Source organism: Scyliorhinus canicula, chromosome 16 (genome assembly GCF_902713615.1).
Source record: "Scyliorhinus canicula chromosome 16, sScyCan1.1, whole genome shotgun sequence".
NCBI lineage: Eukaryota > Metazoa > Chordata > Chondrichthyes > Carcharhiniformes > Scyliorhinidae > Scyliorhinus > Scyliorhinus canicula.
The window spans coordinates 117759031-117777611 of record NC_052161.1 but is presented as its reverse complement, the minus strand read 5'-3'; the positions used below and the strand labels follow the sequence as shown (position 1 = coordinate 117777611).

Below are 18581 nucleotides of genomic sequence, written 5' to 3'. Positions count from 1 at the left end.
CTGGGGAAAGATTGTGGTTAGCGTAGGAGACAGCGCGATGAGTCTTTATTGATCGGAACAATGAAACGGTCAGGGAAAATGGAGTTCATGTCCAAGATCAGGCGCAATCATATTGAATGGCGAAGCATGCTCGATGGCCTACTCCTGCTTCATTGTGTTCTTGTGTTCTGCTTTTGTGAGGGAAGCACAGGGGTTAGCACTGCTGCATCACAGTGCCAGGGACCTGAGTTCAATTCCGACCTTGGGTGACTGTGTGGAGTTGGCACGTTCTCCCCGTGTTTGCCTGGGTTTCCGCCGGGTGCTCCGGTTTCCTCCCACAGTCCAATGATGATCAGGTTAGGTGGATTGGCCATGACAAATTGTCCAAAGCTTAGGTGGGGTTACAGAGTTGCACAGATAGGGTGGGGGAGTGGGCCTGGGTGGGGCTCTCTTTCAGAGGGTCATTGCAGACTCGATGGGCTGAATGGCCTCCTTCGGCACTGTTGGGATTCTATGATGAATGCATGGGATGGGGTATTTGGGGAACAACAAAGGAAAAGGTCAGAGGGGCACTGACCATAGTGATAGACAAAATGGAGAGATAAGACAGGATACCATGCAGAAAATGTAACTGCTTGTGCTTTTTGATCAGGTAGGAGGGATTTAGGAGTAAGACAGATTGCAGGTAATCAGACTGGGAGACAAATAGTTACTTACGATTTCCCACATGGACTGTGCTGGCATGCAGGAGTCACAGTGAACGAGGGACTCAGTGGACTGTGGAAAAGTGTTGGGCACACTGTAGCTGAAACACTGGCCAAGGCATGCTCTGAGGGAGGGAACAAAGCAGAGTATGTCATTATATCACTCAAATTGTTCTTATATGAAGATGATAATTACTTTTTTTAAAATGCAATAAAACTGGACCAATCCCTTTATCCGAGATAGCGGCGATTATTGTTCAACTACACCTGGAAAAATGGCTTGAAATTGTTCACACTTTTCCCTCACTCACGGGGCAATTCTCCATGTGAGCCCAGTTATACAGCATTAGAACATACAGTGCAGAAGGAGGCCATTCGGCCCATCGAGTCTGCCCTGACCCACTTAAGCCCTCACGTCCACCGTATCACTGCAACCCAATAACCCCTCCTAACCTTTTAGGTCACTGAGGGCAATTTAGCATGGTCAATCAACCTAACCTGCACATCTTTGGACTGTGGGGGGAAACCGGAGCACCCGGAGGAAACCCACGCAGACACGGGGACAGCGTGCAGACTCCGCACAGACAGTGGCCCAGTGGGGAATCGAACCTGGGACCCTGGCGCCGTGAAGCCACAGTGCTATCCACTTGTGCTACCGTGCTGCACCATTGGCAAGCTAATCAATAACGTTACTTATTATATTTCTCGATGGAATGAATCGCTGGAACAAAGGAAACAGGCCACTAAATGTTAGCACCTCACAATGAAACAACTCTTAATCCGAGCACTAGGACCCCAGATTCCCTGTGAATGATGTGATATTTTAATGATGCCTTTTACAAGTTGCAGTTCTGGGAAGACTGACAGTCCATCACTGTGTCACAGGGTACCTTAGCACTCATTCACGCAGCCAATCTGTTCTCACTATGTGCCCAGCCAGATGAAGGGCAGATGCACCACATCTGTCACCAGAGAGTCGGCCAATTGAAACCTCATCAAGGCCATTAGACATCCAGCTGCTGAGTTCAAGCAGCAAACAGCCCAAGACTCCAAATCTGCAACACTGGGGTATAAATGCTTTGCAGCCTCCTGGCCGGGATTGTTTGAGTCACTGCAGGAACAGCTGAGGTCTTTTCAAGAACAAATGTGTCATTTTATGACAGACTGACATGAACAGCAGTTTTTAAGATCATTGCTGAATCTCAAAATTATCATTCATTCATTTCCAGATCTCCACTTACTGAAGCCGAGACAAATCGCTGGATAATAGACGGCCTTTAATCCTTATTACAAAGCAGCTTACACACAATTAAATTCTCTGTGTCACTTTCCCAAAACATATTAAAATAACAGCCCTGAGGAACAGCAGAAAACTAATCAGCCCAACGAGCCCTTTTGCACTACCCACATATCCCTCTACTTCTCTTCTGCATTAATCCACCCAACTGTGCCTTTGGGAAGCACCTGAAGGCCTTCTGGAAGGTTCAGAAAAGATCTACCGGAATGGTTCCAGAGACCAAGGGCTTTAATTACGTGGAGAGGTTGGGGTTGCCAGGGTCGTTCTCCTCAGAGCTGAGTAGGGGGTATGACAGAGGTTTTTAAAATCATGAGGAGGTCTCGTCAGAGCAGTTAGAGAAAAAACATGTCCCATTGGCAGGAGGGTGTGGAACAAGGGGACACCCGTCTATCGGTGATTGGAAGCAAATTTTGATCTGGAATGTACTTTCCCAAAGGCAGATTCAATCATGGTTTTCAAAAGAAAATTTGATAAGTACTTTAAGGACAAAACAATTGCAAGGGCTATGGGTATAGAGTGAAGAGGGCTATGGGTATAGAGTGAAGTGGGGGTGGGGGGGGGGGGGGTGAAACTGTGTGGATTGCTCCTGCTGATGATTGGAATGGCCTCTCTCTGTGCTGTAAACATGCAATGATTCTTTTTTTAAATTACTTTTTCAGAGTTACAAAGCCAGGGCTCAAGAGTGTGGACAGGGGCGAACCCCTAATCCAGCTCCTTACCTGCTCCAAAAACCAATTCAAATTCAAATTGAATCCAATTCATGGTCGCCACAAGAGACATGCCAGATCTGAGCCAAAAGGCTGAGCAGATATTACACTTGATCTTAGCCAAAAGGCTGAGAAGCGGTGATATCATGCAATGATTCTCTGAACTTATTGATATTGTCCACTTTGATGACCTTCCCTTGGAAGCTGCTCAAAAGGTCCTCCTAATTTGACTTCTTACCCCTAACTGAGGATGATGGAGGTACACACTAAATTTTTTCAAGAATGTAGTGGGGGCTAACTGTAACCATAATTTCTATGGAGAAGATGGTTAACCAACTGGAGAAAAAGATTGCTGAAGGACTGGAAGAGACATTGAGGAATATGGATATTTCTTAAACATTGGGATGGTCCAGATAGACCGCACATTTGGAGATTTTTCTTTAACTCAAATGCAGCTTGAATGGCTAGTCAGGCAGAGAGATGCTTTTTTATACCTACCTGTTCTGGATGGATTTTGACTCACATCCAGTGTGGCCAACTATCTGGGTGATATTCTTTGCCTCGCACCAGGCACTTTTATCAGGAAACAGCGCCAGTTTATTGATGGGAGGAGGCGCTGCAACAACGAGAGCTGGAAGCAGAATGCCCAACAGGGACCAACACATCATAGTCAACTGCTCCACCATGGTCCTAGAGAGAAAGGATGCCAATCAACAATGAGTAGTCATCTCAAAGAATAGCCCAGACCATTGATGTATCTACCTGAAGGAGCAGAGAGGAGCATGTGATGCATGAACTCTCCCCAACAGTTTCATCTGTGGAACATGTCCTCTTTCCCGCTTCCTGCCTCCCCTCAGTCCAAATACATCAATTGGTCCCAATTTCTCACATTTGGTTTGAAATGCCATAGACACTTACAAAATCACCAACCAGGAATTTCTGAGCACAAATGTTTTTTTTTTAAATTATCACTAGGCATTACATTAACACTGTAGTGAAGTTACTGTGAAAAGCCCCTAGTCGCCACATTCCGGCACCTGTTCAAGGACACGGAGAGAGAATTCAGAATATCTAAATTACCCAACAGCGCGTCTTTTGGGACTTGTGGGAGGAAACCGGAGCACCCGGAGGAAACCCACACAGACACGGGGAGAATGTGAAAACTCCACTTGGACAGTGACCCAAGCCAGGAATCGAACCTGGGACCCTGGTGCTGTGAAGCAGCAGTGCTAACCACTGTGCTATCGTGCCATCCATGTAATTTCATTTTTGAAGCAGAAAGGCCTTGTGACGAGCTGCAGTTTCCAATATCACAGTTTCATTGTGCTGGAGTAAAGGATGTGGATTTGGCCCAATTTAACTCGCTCAATCATGCATACGAACATATGAATCAAGGGTAGGAGTCGGTCACTCGGCCCCTCACATTTAATAAGGCCATGGCTGATCGGATTGTAACCTCCCACCTACTCCCCATAACCTTTCACCCCTTTGTTTATCAAGAATCTATATACCTCTGTTTTGAAAACATTCAAAGACTTCCACTGCCTTTTCAGGAACAGGATTTCAGTCTCACAACCCTCAGAGGAAAAATATCTTCTCATCTCGGTCTTAATTGGGCAAGGTTTTACTTTTTAAAAATAAATTTAGAGTACCCAATTAATTTTTTCCAATTAAGGGGAAATTTAGCGTTGCCAATCCACCTACCCTGCACATCTTTGGGTTGTGGGGGCAAAACTCACGCAAACACGGGGAGAATGTGCAAACTCCACATGGACAGTGACCCAGAGCCGGGATCAAACCTGGAATCTCGGCGCCATGAGGCAGCAATGCCACCATGCTGCCCTAAGGCCTTACTTTTAAACAGTGACCCCTTTTCTAGATGCTCCCACATGAGAAAACATCCTTTCCACATCCACCCTGTCAAAACCCCTCAGGATTTTATATGTTTCAATCTACTTGCCTCTTTCTCTTCTAAACTCCAGCAGATACATAGAACATTGAAGAGTACAGCACAGTGCAGTACAGGCCCTTCGGCCCACGATATTGTGCCGACCATTTATCCTAATCTAAGATCAACCTAACCTATACCCCTTCAATTTACTGCTGTCCATGTGCCTGTCCAAGAGTCGCTTAAATGTCCCTAATGACTCTGACTCCACCACCTCTGCTGGCAGTGCATTCCACACACCCACCACTCTCTGTGTAAAGAACCAACCTCTGACATCTCCCCTGTATCTTCCTCCAATCACCGTAAAATGATGTCCCCTCATGGCAGCCATTTCCGCCCTGGGGAAAAGTCTCTGGCTATCCACTCTATCCATGCCTCTTATCACCTTGTACACCTCTATCAAGTCACCTCTCTTCCTTCTTCGCTCCAGTGAGAAAAGCCCTAACTCCCTCAACCTTTCTTCATAAGACATGCCCTCCAGTCCAGGCAGCATCCTGGTAAATCTCCTCTGTATCCTCTCCAAAGCATCCACGTCCTTCCTACAATGAGGCGACCAGAACTGGACCCAATATTCCAAGTGTGGTCTAACTAGGGTTTTATAAAGCTTCAGCAAAACCTCGCAGCTCTTAAACTCAATCCCCCTGTTAATGAAAGCCAACACACCATACGCTTTCTTAACAACCCTTTCAACCTGAGTGGCAACTTTAAGGGATCTATGTACGTGGACCCCAAGATCCCTCTGTTCCTCCACACTTCCAAGAATCCTGCCTTTAACCCTGTATTCAGCATTCAAATTCGACCTTCCAAAATGAATCACCACATTCATCTAGGTTGAACTCCATCTGCCACTTCTCAGCCCAGCTCTGCATCCTGTCAATGTCCTGTTGTAACCTGCAACAGCCTTCAACACTATCTACAACTCCACCAACCTTTGTGTCATCGGCAAACTTACTAACCCATCCTTCCACTTCCTCATCCAAATCATTTATAAAAACCACAAAGAGCAGAGTCCCAGAACAGATCCCTGCGGGACTCCACTGGTCACCGGCGTCCAGGCGGAATACTTCCAATCCACTATCACTCGCTGTCTTCTTTCGGCCAGCCAATTCTGTATCCAGACAACCAAATTTCCCTGTATCCCATGCCCCCTAACTTTCTGAATGAGCCTACCATGGGGAACCTTATCAAATGTCTTACTGAAATCCACATACACCACATCCGTCCCCGACCTTCATCAATGTGAAATACAAACCTAGCCTGTCTAATCTTTCACCATAAATCAACCCACCCAATCCAGGTATTAGTTTAGTAAATCTTCTGTGAACTGTTTCTAATACATTTACATTCTTCCTTAAATATGGAGACCAATACTGTACACAGCACTCCAAATATGGTCTCACTAGTACCCTGTACAACAAAAGCATAACCTCCCTACTTTTGTATTCAATGCCCCTCGCAATAAATGATAACATTCTATTCCCACAGTTTCAATAACCTGTCTACACATGGAGCACGTGTGGTCTAGGCCCCTCACATCAGCACATTTCAGATATCTGATTCCACTGGAATGACACAACTCAAATAGACCATTTGGGTTCATGGCCTTAAACGCCCAATGTCTTTCACAAAAAGACAATTTGATTGGGTTAAACCTCTTCTGACCTATAGAGTTGGCAGCTCCGTCCTCTCCTTTAGGACTGAAAAAGGGACAGAATAAAACACAACATGATGACACCCAGATAGTCACACAGGACATATACTGCAGTAACATTAGCATTTAAATTACACTGCAATACAACAATGATGGCTCCCTTTTCCGCCCTACTCCAGTGGGAAGAAGGGATTGATGTAAGTACTTTTTGGATCATCCTTGTCATTTTTCAAAGTTGCAAAAGATCAGATTATAAAGTTTATCGCTTCTGAAAATCCTGTTGAGCTTTTCCAAGAGGAACGGTGACATAGTGATGGTGAACTTCCTAAACTGCCCTTCCCTCTGCTAGTTCACCAATGGTTTCATTAACACAAAAACACACAAAGAGGCTCTACTTTGAGTGTGTTTTACTGATTACTTTGAATTTGTGACCTCTCATTTTCCTACTTTCACAGGCGGGAACAGTTTCTCTACATCCACTTTGTCCAGATCCCTTATGATTTTGAATAGCTCTAAAAAAAAAACCTCTTCTGAACCTTCTTTTCTCTGCCTCGATTTATGGTTTCTTCCTATTGGGGAGTGTTGGTCACTCGGCCTGCGAAGAATAATTTATTATCTGCCCTAAACTTTCTGGTTTCAACCCCTGGTCAGGTCTTGGGGTTCTCTTTTATCCTATAGCCCAAGGTGAATTTTGGGGGGGAGGGGGGGGGGGGGGGGGGGGGGGGGAATAAAAACAGGAAGTGCTGGATTAACTCAGCAGGTCCAGCAGCATCTGTGGAGGGAGTAACAAAGTTGACATCTCGAGTCCAATGTGACTCTTCATTTTGGGGGATCGATAATGACGATGTGAAAATTGATTATGAATTCAAAACGAATTCACCCGGGATTGTATTCCCTGAATAACATCATGCTGGAACAGTCAATCTATCCTGAACGGTGCTCTGCTCTCCCCCTTCCCCCTTCCCCCTCCACCCCCCCCCCCCCCCCCGCCGGCTGAACCAGCTGGATAATGTGATTCTTCATTGAAAACATTCCAGTAAGCATTCACACGTGACTTGTTGGAATGGTTGTGTTTACATGAACTCAGCCAAGGTTGGTTGTCTGAAATCTAGGACCAGGACCATGTGGATTGGCAGGTCAACATGGTTAATCACCAAGCACAGAGAGGGTCAAGGGGTCAAACCTTTGGATTGCTGCCAAGTCAAGAAAGAAAACATAGGCTCTCCAGAGATGCGAAAAGAAAAGAAAAGAGTGAGAGCTCTCTAACTTAAGAGTCAACAGGTTTCAGGAAAATTACTAGCTTCAGAAGTGTTTTGGGGGATTGTGTTACATATATGGTTATTTTCTATGTTATAAAGTACATTGCAGTTAGAATTTCACCATGAAAATTACTCTGCTCGTACACTGCACGTAAAATAAACCAGCTTGTCGATTTATAATCAGCCTGATCCACTAGAATGCGATCCAGCCCTTTTCAGAAGATAGGGGACAGGTACATGAGCGACACATGTGTGAGATCACACAATGTAGGATTTCATTGTTACAACCCCCTACCCAGGTCATTGTTATAAGGCTCAATTTCAGGCAGTTTAAGGTAATCTTTCAATGGTAAGGAATGCAGGGGTCACTTTCGGCTTGATGCTGAATCAGAGCGCAGATCTAGCCCAGACACAACAGTTAAAACAGCCCCTTATCCATTCCGCATGGTTTAGTTGAATTAAAGTACTTGATCTGAGCTGCACCATTCTGAGCTCCCTCCTGATCCAAGTCGTCCCTTCAGCTGGGTTGGTAAGTGAAATAAATCCCAGGCTGCTCGACTGTCCAGCCTGCTCTCTGCTCTGGAGCACAGGGTGGATTATTGGACATCTTTTACTTGTCTGTTACAACCAGGGGGCAATTTCTCAGAGTCTTCCCAAGCGTGCAAAGGCTGGCGGGGTGAATTTTGAGACATGACCATCTCCCTCACCTCACCCACAATACAAAACAAACACAACATAATTGGTACCAGGCTCACAATAATCAGCTGCACATTTCGCTGGTCAAACTTATGTGCTCAGCAAATTAGAAAAGGCTGAATATGCAAAAGAAAGAACATCCTCTGGATGTGGAACATGACAGAACATGAATCACTGCTCCTTTCTCCTTAAGTGTCCTATATTTGAATCTGCTCAATGTAACCAGTTAATCGGCACCTCACGATCACCACTCCTTTCGAGGAGGCAATGCTGATGTTCAGTCCCATGGCAAGAACACAAACTATTTTCTTCTCAAATATCTGCGAGGCTTACATCTTTATCTCAACCTCTCTTTCTCCACAGTTACACATTGGACGGGATTTTGCAACAAAACAGTCAGCCCTCGCAGTCATTACTCCATCGAGACTGACAACATCTTTTGTTAGTCTGCATGTGCCTGACAGCACAGTACTCCAGAACCTGCTGGCAGGCAGTCAACACTATTCCATATTGAAGTCTCCATAGACATAGATCAACAGGAAATCAGAGACCGCGCAAAAACATTTATGCTTACACTTTTGGTCTCACTGTGAAAATCCTTCAAACGGTTGCATCTTATTTTTTTTCTATAAATTTAGAGAAACCAATTCATTTTTTCCAATTAAGGGGCGATTTATCATGGCCAATCCACCTACCCTTGCACATCTTTGCGTTGTGGGGTGAAACCCACGCAGACACGGGCAGAATGTGCAAACGCCACACAGACAGTGACCCGGGGCAGGGATCGAACCTGGGACCTCGGGTCCGTGAGGCAGCAGTGCTAACCATTGCGCCACAGTGCTGCCTTCAGTTGCATCTTGTTGAATGAAGTAACTGAGTTTCTAACAGCGTAATAGGTTTATAATTACTGCAAAACATCCTCACTGGCCCTGCAAAGCTAAATTTTATACTTGTGAAATGTCAAATTTCTTCTTCATGATACAAAAATTCCTTTTGCCGTTAATGATATTTTATCATTTCTCTTACTTCGATCATAATTACTTATTTTGCGATGTGAAATATTTGAAGTAAAAGTGAAGAGTAGAGAGCTTTTATCCTCCTGGTTTGCTGTCTGTGAGAATACTTCAATGTGATTGGTTGCTTGCCTTGTTTGACATCGCTGCTGATGATGCCTAGCGATGCCCTTGACTTGGCACCAAATTCAAACTGTCGTCGGGAAAGGGGAAAAGCACACCAGAAAGATCCCTAGATCCTTTCTTCAAGATCAGTGGCGAGTGTGGTCGCTTCACGGCGGACCACAAAATCTGGTCCATTAAAGGAGGCAAGGAGCAGTGGTGAACTGAGGAAAAGTAGTGAATAGCTGTCAACAAAAGAAGGAAGAGAAGACAGGAGGACCCAGTACAGGAAGGCCCACTGTACTGGATGTGTTCAATAGTTAAGCGGCTCTTGGCTTGTGTGATGAAGACGTGAGTGGAGGCCCAGGGTATACAATCAACAGGAAGAACAAGATGATTTTCACGGCAAAAGAGGGACAGTAGCCATACGAACTGTAGCGGAGAATTTCTTCATAACTGTAAATGTAGCAAGTTAAAGAAAATATTTATATTCCATCAGTAATATATTTCTGCAAGTTTCAGTTACTTAAGGAGGCCAGTTGTCTTTAAAATGTGCTAACTGTGCTTCATTATAAACTAATTGGTTAATCTGTTCAAAATTAGTTGCATGTTTTGCAGCCAGAGTGCATGTCCAAGAGTCGCATGTGGCCCCTATCATTCTCCAATGTTAGTTATGTCACTGTGGGCAGGTACCAAGCGTAGCTATCTAGAGAGAGCATTGTCACTGACCTCCACCCCAATGGCTGAGGGGAAATTGACACGGGATCCACCCAATGATCAAAGAAACATCACTATGTCTCTCACACAGCAGGACTACAGCACCATTTCTCTCACACGGCACATCACTATCCTCTACCCTTGTGAAAGGGAGCAATGGCATAGGACTCACCTAACCTACTTGAATAGGACCTATCATCAGGTCCCACAACAACAACGGTACAGGGAAGAAAGCTGGACCTTCACAGTGACTGTAGTGGTTTCAGAATACGGAAAGCAGGTTCCTGGCAGGGGCTACAGTTGCAGCACACAAGAATAAGTCGGGAAATTGAATGAGACTAGCAATGCCTTGCAAACCAGAAGAGAAATACTAGCCACGAACAAACTTCCTTATTTAGACAAATAATTGTAAAATGCCGCCGCTTATGCCAAATACGCATCACAAAATTATTTGCATGGAAATTACATTATTGGTTTTACAGATAGTGCTACGCTGTCAGAATTGGCAGGGGAGGTAAACGCAGCAATTAAAATTCATCACACAGAGAAACTTTAAGTTTACTTAACTGGACTGGCACGGACACAGGACCTTAACTCTCACAGACTGAACACTGGCTCTCTACCAGTCACAGCTACATTCCTCAACAGCCAAATGGAGCAAAGGAGCCTGGAGTTTATATAGCTTTTCCAAACAGACCAAAATAATCAAATCCAGAGCATCAGTTATTCTTCAGCAGTCAACAAGCATGTTAGAATCAGCAATAAGTAGTTGGAACAGGCAATATAAACTGTAGCATTAACTGTCCCAAACAAAATATCACTGGTGCCCAGAATTATTCCCATTCCCAAAACAGCCATTCCTGTTTAATAAAGCTGCCCCTACACTCAGGTGCTGCCACACGTCAAATTCATTCACCTTGGTTCCACCTATTTCCCTGTAAAGATGCCAAATCTTTGCTGGTGGTGTTAACATGTCATTCGTCACAGGGCAAGACAGTAACAGACAACACAAACTGGATCACCAATGCAAAGCAAAACACTGCTGGAAATCTGAAATAAAAACAGAAAACACTGGAAAAACTCAAGTGGTCAGGCAGCACCTTTGGAAAGACAAACAGAGTTAACATTCCAGATTGATGACCTTTCATCAGATCATCTCATATCAAGTCATCAAGCTGAAGTGTTAACTCTGTGACTCTTCCCGTAGGTGCTGCCTATTGTTAGCACCCCGACCACCTATTTAAACATCTACTCCCTCCACACCGTTGCATAGTGGCAGCCTTACCATCTACAAGATGCACATCAGCAACTCACCAAGGCTTCGCCCAAACCCAAGACCTCTTCCACCTAGAAGGACAAGGATAGCAGATGCGTGGGAACACCTCCACCTGGATGTTCCCTTCCAAGCCGCTCACCATTCTCACTGGGAACAGAATTGCCTTTTTTTCACTGTCACTGGGTGAAAATCCTGGAACTCCCTCCCTAACAGCACTGTGGGTGGACCAACACCATGTGGACCGCAGCGGTTCAAGAAGGTGACGTATGGGCAGCACGGCGGCACAGTGGTTAGCACTGCTGTCTACAGCGCTGAGGACCTGGGTTTGAATCTCGGCCCTGGGTCACTGTCGGTGTGGAGTTTGCACATTCTCCCTGTGTCTGCGTGGGTTTCACCCCCACAACCCCAAAAGATGTGCAGGGTAGGTGGACTGGCCATGCTAAACTGCCCCTTAATTGGAAAAAAATAATTGAGTGCTCGAAATTTTTTTTTTTTTAAAAGGTGACGTACCACCACCTTCTCACAGGGTGGGTAATAAATGCTGCTCTAGCAAGCAACGCCCACATCCCATGATTGAACAAATATGAAAATAGACCAGCTGAGTTATTCCAGCATTTACTGTTTATAGGTTACAAAAAAGGTACCAGGTCCTATCAGTCAAACCCCAAATTCCAAGAGGTGGTGTTTGTCGTGTTATTGACCCTGGGGTAACACGGACTGCAACTGAATACAGTTGTACTGTAAAGCAGACACCAAACTTAGGCATTTGTTCAATACGATTTATTGAACTTCTGTAACAATGCACACAGCTGGCTGAGGGTTGACACTCTACTACTCTAAGTGAGCTAACTCTAACTAACTAGACCAGACTAGCTCTGAGCCACGTGTAGAAGGTGCTAAATGATATATACACCCTGACTGTCACTACAGTTGTCGCCAGTGGAAAGAGGGGGAGTGCTGATGCCTCGTGTGTTTTGTAGTAGGAAGCCCCCCTCTCGTGTTCTGTCTAGTGATTGGTTGTGTTCTGTCCTGTGTGTTGATTGGCTAATATGGGTGTCTATCCTGGGTATATAATGGGTGTCTATCACTGCTTGTCTTTACCTCATGATGTGTATGAGTGCATATTATGACATCTGCCCTTTTTTTAAAAATGTTGTCGGTTGCTTAGAGCATATACGACATATACACAGATATAACAATTTACAGCGAGTGAATACATATGTACATGTAAGGTGTCTAGCGTGCAGATACAGAACAATATGTACAAAAGAAATATCTACAAGTCGAATCTCTGGGGCTGGCATTGGATCCTTGTCAATCGCCTGAGCGGTGGAGGTGGGGACGACGGCGCCTTGACAGGCGGGATTGCAGCCGGAGTGGTGGCCTCGTGGAGCGAGGTGTCCGGAAAAGGCAAACCGACAGCTGGAAAAGTGAGATTTGGTGGTGGGCAGGCAAGTTTGCGTAGTGCCCTTCTGTTGCGCCTGACAATGGAGCCATCAGCCATGCGAACCACGAACGACCTGGGAGCAGCCTGTCGAACAACAACAGATGGAGCTGACCAGCCTCCATCAGGTAACTTGATGCGAACAGCATCTTCCGGAGAGAGCACAGGAAGATCAGTAGCATGAGCATCGTATGTCAGCTTTTGCCAGTTTCTGAGTTGCTGCACCTTTTGCAGCACTGGGAGGTGATCCAGATCTGGTAAATGATTGGCCGGAACAGTCGTCCTCTGGATCCGTGGTGCTACCAGGATCAGAATACAGCAGCCCGTGCTGCACACATCAAACGCGTTTGCGTTGGAACTGGGATCGCCGCCCCATAACCGGTGGAGCAGACCTGTTGGAGCCATACAGTGCTCTGGCCGTCCGACAGCCAATTAGTATGTTTAGGACTGGGGTGAGGAGGAATTATTTCACACTAAAGGGTTGTGAATCTCTATCTCAGAGGGCTGTGGATGCTCCATCATTGAATACACAAGGCCGGGATAGATTTTGGTCTCTCTCGAATTCAAGGGATATGGGGAGTGGACAGGAAAGTGGACTTGAAGCCCCAAATGAGACATGATCATATTGAATGACAGAGCAGACTCGACAGTTCGTAAGGTGAACTCCTGTTCCTATATTTCATGTGTTCTTGTACACCAGGGGCTGGTTTGGCTCAGTGGGCTGGACGGCTGGCTCCTGATGCAGTGAGACACTAAAACAGTGTAAGTTCAATTCCTGTACCAGCTGAGGTTATTCACGAAGACCCTGCTTTCTCAACCTTGCCCCTCACCTGAGGTTTGGTGATCCTCTGGTTAAATCACCGCCAGTCAGCTCTCCCCCCTCAAAGGGGAAAAGCAGCCTATGGTCATCTGGGACTATGGCGTCTTTAGCTTTAATACAGAATGAATTGCAGCAAATCATTAAGTTGATTTCAATAGATGCTCCCATACCAATCTACCATGGAGAAGGATATGAGCAGAAAGGTCAGGAGAACATCATCATCTCCTTGTCCCTCTTAAATCACACACTACCCTGACTTGCACGCCTATTGCCATCACTATGCCAAAAATATTTCCTACCTAGCACCACTGTGGGAGCACATCAGCCCAGGACTGTAGTAATTCAAGAGCCATCATTTTCTTAGGAGACCAAAGGCTCAATAATGCACGTGGATGATCCAATATTAACCAGGCACCCAGTGAACATTTTTTAAAAACAATCAAAGGTGAGTCTGATCTTTCCCCCCACTTGATATCAATGCGAGCGTCCTCCCGACAGGAGATCTCAAGCAGAAATCCTGATTGACTCTCTACTGCCTAGTCCCAGAGCACTGATACCAATTACTGAGCACCTTATTGAGTCCCCATCTGACCAGCATAGGTCAAGGTTCAAATACAGGTTCTTCAAGTATGGAACACTTTGGGTGACATTTTACCCAGCTTGCCATCCGCGCACCTTCCAGTGTCCTGCGAATGTTATTTCAGGAACTGTTTTGTGGTCTATAGCTGTTAGTGTACTAATGGAATTAATTAACCTCTGTTTATTAAGGATCTCTGTGGTTCTATCACATCAAACATCCTGTTCACGTAAGCGAAGGCCTAGATGTCAACTATCTGAACTGCCCATACACAGTGAGACTTTGATGCCTGTTCCTGGTCACTGGCACCTTGCTCTGCCCATCTACGCCCTGTGCAGTGAATGTGCTATAGACTGCACAGAAGCTGTGTACATCTCCGTGATGCACCATCAATTGCCACAAAGACGAGAGCAGTGGAATAATCGAAGCTTTATTGAGCAAAGATGCTTTGCCTCCTGTAGCTGGAACCAGAATGGCTGCAGCACCGGCGAGCACACACATTTATACACCGCCTACTGGGCGGAGCAAGCAGGCAGGGATTTACCCATGTACCTCGAGTATATGTGTCTCACCGTAATACATATAATACAGCTAGTGGTGACTACCACACTGTTTAACATTTCAACTATGTGGGCACTGAATGGAGTAGCCTTTGCCTCATCACACATTCAAACTGGGCACCACAATTTAGGATGGGTGTGAAGGCAGCAGGGGGGGAATCCAACAAAAGATTTACAAGAGTGTGGTTCCAGGGAAGAGAGACTGTTTTTACAAGGATAGACTGACGAAGCTGGGGCTGTTCCCGTTAGGGATAGGCCAGGAGAGATTTGTTAGAGGTTTACAGAATCATGAGGGACCTGGATAGAGAATATGGGGAGAAACTGTTCCCATTGGCAAATGAGTCAAGAACCAGAGGGTACAGATCGAAGGTAATTGGCAAAAGAAGCAATGACGAAATGAGGGGAAACTACTTTACATAGCAAGTGGTTAGCATCCAGAATGCACTGCCTGAAAATGTGGTGGAGGCAAATTCAATCCTGGCTTGTCAAAAAGGGAATTGGATCATTTTCTGAAGAGAAGCCATTTTCAGGGCCAGGGGGGAAAAGGCAGGGGTATGGAACTGGCTAAGGAGGTTTTACAGAGAACCAACAGACTCAATGAGCTGATTTGCCACCTCCCGCGCTGTTATCTTTGTACTGTCCTATAACTGACCTATTTTATTCTGACAGATCAAGTTAATTCCTTCACTCGGCTATTGCTCATTTAAAAATGTGTTTGCTTTGATTATTTTGGCCTGTTTTAAAAGGTTATATAAACTCTGAGGTCTATCTAATCAACTTGGCCTGATGGAAGCAGCAGATTTGGCTGCAAGACACAAATTTGAACTTTCCAGTTGTTTGGCAACATTTTTCAGCAACATGTTTTTGCTGACAAGGAAAACTCCATTCTCACAGTTTTAGAAGGAGACATATATGTGTGTGTGTGTGTGTTAGAGGGTGTGTGTGATGCGACAGTGTGTGTAAGTGTTTCACTGTGTATGTGTGCGAGAGAGGGTGTGTGTGAGAGTGTGTGTGTGAGAGAGAGAGGGTGTGTGTTTAAGGGTGTGTGTGAGAGAATGTGAGTGTGTGAGAGAGAGTGTGTGTGAGAGGGTATGTGTGTAAGTGTGTGTGAGAGAATGAGTGTGTGAGAGAGAGTGTGTGAGGGTGTGTGTGAGAGGGTATGTGTGTAAGTGTGTGTGAGAGAGGGTGTGTGTGTGAGAGCGTGTGTGTGTCAGAGAGAGAGGGTGCGTATGAGGGTGTGTGTGAGAGGGTATGTGTGTCAGTGTGTGTGAGTGAGGGTGTGTGTGTCAGAGAGAGAGGGTGCGTATGAGGGTGTGTGTGAGAGGGTATGTGTGTCAGTGTGTGTGAGTGAGGGTGTGTGTGTCAGAGAGAGAGGGTGTGTATGAGGGTGTGTGTGAGAGGGTATGTGTGTCAGTGTGTGTGAGTGAGGGTGTGTGTGTCAGAGAGAGAGGGTGTGAGTGTACGGGTGTGTGTGAGAGAGTGTGTGTGTAAGAGGGTGCGTGTGTGAGAGAGGGTGTGTGTGTGAGAGAGAGGGTGTGCGTGAGAGGGTGTGTATGTAACTGTGCATGTGAGAGGGCAGCACGGTGGCGCAACTCGTTAGCACGGCTGCCTCACGGTGCTGAGGTCCCAGGTTCGATCCAGCTCTGGGACACTGTCTGTGTGGAGTTTGCACATTCTCCCCGTGTTTGCGTGGGTTTTGCCCCCAAAACCCAAAAGATGTGCAGGATAAGTGGATTGGCCATGCTAAATTGCCCCTTAATTGAAAGAATGATTTGGATACTCTAAATTTAAAAACAACTGTACGTGTGAGAGGGTGTGTGTGTCAGACAGAGAGGGTGTGTGTAAGGGTGTGTGAGAGAGAGGAGGGGTGTGTGTGAGAGAGGATGTGTGTGTGAGGGAGTGTGTGTATATGTGTGAGTGTGTGTGTGTCTATGGGGTGTGCGCCTGTGTGATTATGTGTGTTTGTGTGTGTGTGTGAAAGTGAGAATGTATGAGTGCGTGTGAGTGTTTGTGTGAGTCTGTCAGGAATGAGTTTGTGTATGCGTGTGTGCATGTGTGGGCAGCACGGCAGCACAGTGGGTAGCAATGTGGCTTCACGGCACCAGGGTCCCAGGTTCGATTCCCGGCTTGGGTCACTGACTGTGAGTCTGCATGTTCTACCCGTGTCTGCGTGGGTTTCCTCCGGGTGCTCCGGTTTCTTCCCACAGTCCAAATACATGTAGGTTAAGTGGATTGGCCATGCTAAATTGCCCTTAGTGTCCAAAAAATGTTAGGAGGGCTTATTGGGTTACTGGGATAGGGTGGAAGTGAGGGCTTAAGTGGGTCGGTGCAGAATCGATGGGCCAAATGGCCTCCTTCTGCACTGTATGTTCTATGTGTGTATGTTTGAGTATGTATGTGTGAGCGTTTCAGAAGGTGAGCATTTCGGGAACAGTGACCATAATTCTGTAAGTTATACGGTACTGTTGGATAAAGATAAGAGTAGTCCTCAGATGAAGGTGCTAAATTGGAAGAATGCTCATTGTTGCCTACGGCGCTGAGGACCCGGGTTTGAATCCCGGCCCTGGGTCACTGTCCGTGTGGAGTTTGCACATTCTCCCCGTGTCTGCGTGGGTTTCGCCCCCACAACCCAAAAGATGTGCAGGATAGGTGGATTGGCCACACTAAATTGCCCCTTAATTGGAAAAAATAATTGGGTACTCTAAATTTAAAAAAAAAAGTAAAAATTGGAAGAATGCTAATTATAACAACATTAGGAAAGAACTGAAGAATCTAGATTGGGGACGGATGTTTGAGGGTAAATCAACATCTGGCATGTGTGAGGTTTTCAAATGTCAGTTGACAGGAATTCAGGACCGTCATGTTCCCATGAGGAAGAAGGATAAGTATGGCAAGTTTCAGGAACTTTGGATAACGGGAAATATTGTGAGCCTAGTCAAGAAGAAAAAGGAAACATTTGTTAGGGCTAGAAGGCTGGGAACAGCCGAAGCCCGTGAGGAATATAAGGAAAGTAGGAAGGAACATAATCAAAGAGTCAAGAGAGCTAAAGTCATTGGCAAACAGGATTAAGGAAAATCCCAAGGCTTTTTATACGTATATAAAGAGTAGGTAGTTAGCCAGGGAAAGGGTTGGCCCATTCCAGGATGGGGGAGGGAATCTATGCCAAAGGAAATGGGCGAGGTACTAAATGAGTACTTTGCATCAATATTCACCAAAGAGAAGGATTTGATGGATGATGGGTCTGGGGGAGGGTGTGTCAATAGTCTGGGTCAGATTGAGATCAAAAAGGAGGAGGTATTGGGCGTCTTGAAAAACATTATGGTATTTAAGTCGCCAGGCCTAGGGCGACACTGTGGCGCAATTGTTAGCACTGCTGCCTACGGCACTGAGGACCTAGGTTCAATCCTGACCCCGGGTCACTATCTGTGTGGAGTTTGCATACTCTCCCCGTGTCTGCGTGGGTTTCACCCCCACAACCCAAAGATTTCCAGGTTAGGTGGTTTGGCCACAATAAATTGCCCCTTAATTGGTAAACAATAATTGGGCACTCTAAATTTCTTTTTTTTAAGTCCCCAGGGCCTGATGGGCTCTACCCCAGAATACTGATGGAGGCAAGGGGGTAAATTGCTGGGGTCTTGACAGAAATCTTTGTATCCTCACTGGCTACAGGTGAGGTCCCAACGGACTGGAAAATAGCTAATGTTGTTCCTTTATTTTAAGAAGGGTAGCAAGGATAATCCAGGAAATTACAGGCCGGTGAGCCTTATGTCAGTGGTAGGGAAATTATTGGAGAGGATTCTTTGAGACAGGATTTACTCCCAGTTTGAAGCA

General features: G+C 45.7%; 1 protein-coding gene and 1 pseudogene across 3 annotated transcripts in view; both read right to left on the bottom strand.

Moving 5' to 3' along the window:
• Positions 1–18581, bottom strand: part of nbl1 (NBL1, DAN family BMP antagonist) — a 47176-nt gene that overhangs the window by 2691 nt on the left and 25904 nt on the right. For 2 of the 3 annotated variants that reach the window (XM_038822144.1, XM_038822145.1), the window contains 2 exons: positions 3186–3377; positions 697–808 (listed from right to left, as the gene is read on the bottom strand). In XM_038822144.1, coding sequence (XP_038678072.1) covers positions 697–808; positions 3186–3373 — 300 coding nt within the window. In that variant the 5' untranslated portion in view covers positions 3374–3377. Of the gene's footprint in view, positions 1–696; positions 809–3185; positions 3378–10640; positions 10727–18581 lie in introns of those variants that run through there. The other variant, XM_038822146.1, reaches the window with a different exon arrangement.
• On the bottom strand, positions 2623–2827 carry LOC119951098 (annotated as a pseudogene).